Source organism: Cololabis saira, chromosome 15 (genome assembly GCF_033807715.1).
Source record: "Cololabis saira isolate AMF1-May2022 chromosome 15, fColSai1.1, whole genome shotgun sequence".
NCBI classification, from domain to species: Eukaryota; Metazoa; Chordata; class Actinopteri; order Beloniformes; family Belonidae; genus Cololabis; species Cololabis saira.
In genome coordinates, this window is record NC_084601.1 from 44,163,120 (window position 1) to 44,169,837 (window position 6,718).

Here is a 6,718-nt window from a genome sequence, read left to right on the forward strand (position 1 = left end):
GCCCCGTCCCTCCTTCTGATTGGTTGTCTCTATTTTCTGCTATAACTTTTGAATGGTTTGACATAGAGAATCCTGTGAGGTGTCATTGGACTTAGTTTTGAGTCCTTCTCCTTTATTGCTTGCAAAATGCAATAATGTACACAAATGGGCAGCAGCCCACCGTGGCACTCTCGAAATTTCTGAGAGGAAATTGTCTAGTTATTTATATATTATTTTCTTCTCATTTTTATTTTTTTAATTTATTTTATTTTATAGATTTTTTTACCCATTGCTGCTTGAATTTTTTTATTGATTTTTTTATTGTTATTTATTTTTTAATTTTTTCCATTTTATTTTTTTCTTTTCCTTTTTTTTCCTTTTTCTTTTATTGATTTCTTTTACTGATTGCTGATTGATTTTATTTATTGATTTTTGTTATTATTATTATTATTATTATTATTATTATTATTATTATTATTATTATTATTATTTTTATTATTATTATTATTAGTATATTTATTTATTTATTATTATTGTGACGGTCCTGCCCCCTCTACCTCACTGTAGACTTGCTAGCAGCCTCTGTGATGGCAGAGTGGGAGCAGACCAATCCTGCTCACCTGTGGTGGGCGGGGCCTGTGGAGAATAAAGGGAGCTCCTTCTCCACAGGTCTCTCTCTCTCTATCCTCTCATGCAGCACCTGGACTAACCATGATTTAAGTTCCCATTTTTGCACCCTTTTATACACTCGTCCAGCACACTCCACACATCCATACACTGCAGACATGACTGATTACTGATATCCTCACACTAGGTTATGGCTATTATTTTGATATTATTTTAATTAATAAATATACTTTAAAACTGTTGACCATTGTGTGGACTCCTTGTTTTGCCATGTTGCCCTAGAGCATGACAATTATAAATACGGTTTTTGTGGTTAATACTTTCAGCTGCAGGCGATGCAAGAGGGAGATAATCAATACAACTCTATTTTAAATCCAGCTAGAACCTCTAGAGCAACAGCCTCTATTCATACTCTAATCTCCCAAGTAACTTAGTAAATGAGGCTCAATGTAAGCTGCGTAATTTATGCCGTATCTGGAGAAATGAATCAGGTAAAGTGCATGAAACTATTGTTGGCTCCACAGGTTGATTTTCAAAAGTATGTTTTTTGTGCGAGTCAGCAACTTCTGGCCCAAAAGATAAAGTGTAATTAAGCTAAAAGCTTCGCTGGCTTCCCGTCCGTCACTATTTTCCAATCCCACTTCTCCAAAACTCTTTTAGCGGATACTTCCGGCTAATTGGATGCCCTGCCGCCATAATCTTTGGGCCCAAATAAGATTAATGAGCGGAAACATTTCCGTGGCTCTCACTTTTTCAATATCTCCTCTGGCAGCCGAGGCCGAAGCTCCAGCCAGATTTCCTGCTTGGTCATGTTTGGAAATGGAGCTGATGAGGGTTTTTCTCACTGAAAAATGCAGCTGAACGCTGCTGATTGATGATTGATTTTATTTATTGACGTTTTATTAATATTATTATTATTATTATTATTATTATTATTATTATTATTATTATTATTATTATTATTTATATATTTATTTTTATAATTCTTTATTTTTTATGTTATTATTGTATTTATTTATTATTATTTGTATTATTATTTATATATTTTAACATGTTTTTTAAATTTTATTATTTCTTATTTTTTTCTTTAATCTTTTCATTTTATTTTTATTTTATTGATTTGTTTACTGGTTGCTGATTGGGTTTTATTTATTTATTTCTATTATTATTATTATTATTATTATTGTTATTATTATTATTATTATTATTATTATTATTATTATTATTATTATTATTATTATTATTATTATTATTATTATTTTGTATTATTTCTTATTTTTGATGTTATTATTTTATATATTTATTTTAATTTAATTTTAAATTTATTATTTTATTGAATTTTTTACTGATTGATTTTTCATTATTATTATTATTATTATTATTATTATTATTATTATTATTATTATTATTATTATTATTATTTATATATTTATTTTTTATTATCTTTTAGTTTTTTGTATTTTTATTTTTTTATTTTATTTTTTATTTTATTTTATTTGTTTACATTTCTTTTTATTTCATAGATTTTTTTACTGATTGATTTTGAATGCTGCTGATTGCTGATTGATTTTATTTATTGATTTTTCATTATAATTATTATTTATAATTAACCTCCACTGTAACCTCCACTGATTGCTACCGTCTCTTCCTGTCCTGTGTCTCCCCAGGCTACGGCCACGCGGCGCCGGGCACCGACGCCGGGAAGGCGTTCTGCATGTTCTACGCCGTGCTGGGGATCCCGCTCACGCTCGTCATGTTCCAGAGCCTGGGCGAGCGCATGAACACCTTCGTCAAGCACCTGCTGAAGCGCATCAAGAAGTGCTGCGGCGCTAGCGTCACCGACGTGTCCATGGAGAACATGGTGACCGTCGGCTTCTTCTCCTGCGTGGGCACGCTGTGCGTCGGCGCCGCCGCCTTCTCGCACTACGAGGACTGGAGCTTCTTCCAGTCGTACTACTACTGCTTCATCACGCTCACCACCATCGGCTTCGGCGACTTCGTGGCGCTGCAGAAGAACCGCGCGCTGCAGAAGCGGCCGCTGTACGTGGCCTTTAGCTTCATGTACATCCTGGTGGGGCTAACGGTCATCGGCGCCTTCCTCAACCTGGTCGTGCTGCGGTTCCTCACCATGAACAGCGAGGACGAGCGGCGCGACGCCGAGGAGCGCGCCTCGTTAGCCGCCGGAAACCGCAACAGCGTGATCATCCACGTCCAGGACGAGGCGCTAGCGCGCGGTCACCGGCGGCAACGGCGGCAGCGCGAGCCGTTCCGGCCGGAGAAGAAGTCCGACCTGGAGTCGGTGTGTTCCTGCCTGCACTACCACTCCCACGAGCTAGGGGGCCCTGCGCTAGGGGCGCTAGGGGGGCTAGGGGGGCTAGCCGGCCCCGCGCTAGGCCCGGGCCGCCCCTTCTCCCACCAGAACTCCGTCAGCTCGCAGTACTTTCACTACCGGATCGAGGAGATCTCGCCCAGCACCTTGAAGAACAGCTTTTTCTTCCCGTCGCCCGTTAGCTCCGTTTCTCCGGGGCTACGTAGCTTCGCCGACGACTACCAGCTCATGAGACGCAGGAAGTCCATCTGAAAACCGGACAAGCCGAACCTTTTTATCTGGGTTTGGTCGTAATTTAATATAAATTATTTGCGGTGGATGGATTGGACGCAGACGGGACGGATAGCATGAAGCATGGATGTCTATTTTTTCAAGATTTGCTCCATTAAAAAACGGCCACTTCCTACGGATTTACTACTACTGATATACTAACTTGATGCACACTGGGAAATACTATTTTTCAAAAGGGGAGTATGTTGGTTTCACTTTAACTTGAAGAAAACATGTATTATTATTATTATTATTATTATTATTATTATTATTATTAATATTATTATTATTATTATTATTATTATTATTATTATTATGTATAATTTCATTGCCTCACAGCAGATAGAGAAATTAAAGTTGATTTAAAAGCATCAGGTATTGTTTTCTATAAGCAATCACGTTACGATGGTTTTCACCTCACATTAAAAACCAAAATATCGTTGCCAATAATGCTAGCATGTATTTTTCGCACCATAATAGTAATAACATGTTATTACATTTCCTAGAAAATAAAAAAAGTTGCAAATGCATTTTATAATAATCTTCTCAAAATGCAATAACTTATTACATAAAGTGGCGAAATTTATTAGAAAATGGGGCAGTTTATTACAAAATGCGGCTTTATTACAAAATGAAATGAAAAAGTTGTTACATTTTGGACTTTTATTACAAAATCCACCGTTATTACAAAAATCCTCCAAGCCGAACCTTTTTATCTGGGTTTGGTCGTAATTTAATATAAATTATTTGCGGTGAACAGATTGACGCAGCGGGACGGCTAGCATGAAGCATGGATGTCTATTTTTTCAAGATTTGCTCCATTAAAAAAACAGATTGACAACATTGATATACTAACTTACATGATGCACACTGGGAAATACTATTTTTCAAAAGGGGAGTATGTTGGTTTCACTTTAACTTGAAGAAACATTTATTATTATTATGTATTATTTCATTGCCTCACAGCAGATAGAGAAATTAAAGTTGACTCAAAGCATCAGGTATTCTTTTCTATAAGCAATCAATGTTACGATGGTTTTCACCTCACTTTAAAAACCAAAATATCGTTGCCAATAATACTAGCATGTCGATTTGATGTAATTTTTATGGATCTGTCTTGGTTTTGGCGACTCTGTTTCAGTCTGATGTCCGATTAGCACGATTAGCACGATTAGCATCCATGTTGAGCCGCATTTTGTAATAACGGTGCATTTTGTAATAAACGTCCAAAATGTAATAACTTTGTCATTGCATTTTGTAATAAACTGGCGCATTTTGTAATAAACTTCCCCAACGCATTTTGTAATAAATTTTGCTGCATTATTTAATAATTTATTATATTCTGAGAAGATTTTACCAAATGCACTTGCAACATTTTTTATTCTCTAGAAAATGTAATAACAGGATGTATTATGTAATAACAATTCTAAAGCGTAGTTTATTTATTTGTTTACTGTATTTTATTTTACTTTAAAGTATATGTAAAAGCTACACATCTACACGTCACATCAAGAATAGTTATAAACATCCAACAAACCTTATTATGCTTCTTATAATACAGAACAAAACTCTGGGTATCAAAATGTTATCCATTCGTAAACATTGTTTTTACATTTCCTAGAAAATAAAAAAGTTGCATGTGCATTTTGTAATAATCTTCTCAAAATGTAATAACTTATTACATAATGCGGCAACATTTATTACAAAATGCGTTGGGGTAATTTATTAGAAAATGCAGCAGTTTATTACAAAATGCGGCTTTATTACATAATGAAATGAAAAAGTTATTACATTTTGGACGTTTATTACAAAATGCGGCTCAACGATCCGTCCGTCTCAGAATCAGACGCTGCTGTTTTTGATATTTCCTGCTTTTCCTTCAGATCCAGAAGGTGGATTGTATTTCATTTCCCTTCAAATTGAATAGGAAATGAGTAAAAGTGCATATTTTTATGGGGATACGGAGGAAAAAGGCAGCGTAACTAAGACTAGTGATTCACTGGATTAATAAAGCAGGAGTCGGAAAACAAAGAGCATCTTAGTCGCTATTAGCACCAACACTGGTCACGGTTACACAATGTTTTTTAATGCGGAATTAATTATTCTGAATTAAATAATTCCGAATCAAACTATTTTCCTTCCAGTTTACATGGAAATAGTTTTTTTTTCGGTCATTTCCAAATTAAGAATTCAAATTAAAAAAAAAATGAAAGAAAAGAAAACAACAAATGAACATGAAGATAATGCTAACATTGCATTAGACCAGAATATATAAAGATATAAAGATAGCTTTATCCAAATCAGACATTTTTCGTAATTTACCGTTGGATTTTGGACGTAATGTATTCCAGTGATTCTCTCTGGGTGGCTGGTGTCACTTTTAAAATTTTACACACCATTTAACCATTTTAAGATAAATAAATAAAAGCTTTCGCGGTTGTAGCTGCTGCCGAGACGACTTTGTTTTGGAATTCCGGATCAGATTTCTGTCAGTTTGGGGATAAAAATACGCTACAAGTGTTCCTTTCTACTAATACAAAGTTTAAAAAAATATACCAGTGATTTAAATGTTGATAAAAGGCAAGTAAAAATGACTTTTTCCATTGATGTGAATGGGAGAGACGGCTGTTTGGTCCAACCGGATAAACCCGGATGGAGCAACGGAGGAGGATGTTTCTGATTGGTCGGTCAGGAACCAATCAGAAGGCTGATAAAGGGTCAATTATTGCAGCAACGAGAACGACGACGGGAGGGAGCTCTGGCACTTTCAGCTGCACAAAGAATGTGGATCACGTTTGATTCAGATGCAGAAATAGTTGCTAGTTCATCAGTCATGTGATCAGCTCGTCACCGGGGCTGCCGCTCAATTACGTACTAATCTCTTTTACCTCTTATAACCCAGTCAGGAATTGGTTAATAAGGTGATATAAGCAGAATAAAATACATTCAAAAGTTATTATAAGCCAGGCTTAAAACTAAACTAAAAAATAAGAATTCCAAGCGCCGGTCCCTATGGAGGATTTTTTGTGCCAAAATTAAATAAATAAATACATCATTAATTAATTAAAATGGGAATGAAATATATCATTAATTGATTAAATGTGTCATTAATTAATTAAAATTTGAATTAAATATGTAATTAATTAATTAATTAAAATACAATTCATTTTAGGTAAAAAAATATATTTATTATTTCAGCATTTAATTAATTAAATTCATACATGAGCCGGTGAAAAATATGATTTAAATAACAAAACAGAAGCGCTAAGAAACAAGAGTTTAAATGCTTTCATATGATAATTCATTTTAAGTAAAAGAATATATTTATTATTTCAGCATTTAATTAATTAATTACACATTTAATTAATGATTTTGTGTTGCGTGCGAATCATGAAATGTAAAACTGCATTTAATTAATTAATGACACATTTAATTAATTCATGATATATTTAATTCCCATTTTAATTAATTAATAACACATTTAATTAATTCATGATATATTTCATTCCCATT

The 6,718-nt window shown here is 34.3% G+C and overlaps 1 protein-coding gene across 1 annotated transcript in view; it reads left to right on the forward strand.

Annotated features, from left to right (window-relative positions):
* Positions 1-3,187, forward strand: part of kcnk9 (potassium channel, subfamily K, member 9) — a 95,792-nt gene extending 92,605 nt beyond the window's left edge. The window contains exons 2-3 of the mRNA XM_061742259.1: positions 2,274-2,827; positions 2,864-3,187. Coding sequence (XP_061598243.1) covers positions 2,274-2,827; positions 2,864-3,187 — 878 coding nt within the window. The remainder of the gene's footprint in view (positions 1-2,273; positions 2,828-2,863) is intronic.
* The last annotated feature ends 3,531 nt before the right edge of the window (positions 3,188-6,718 follow it).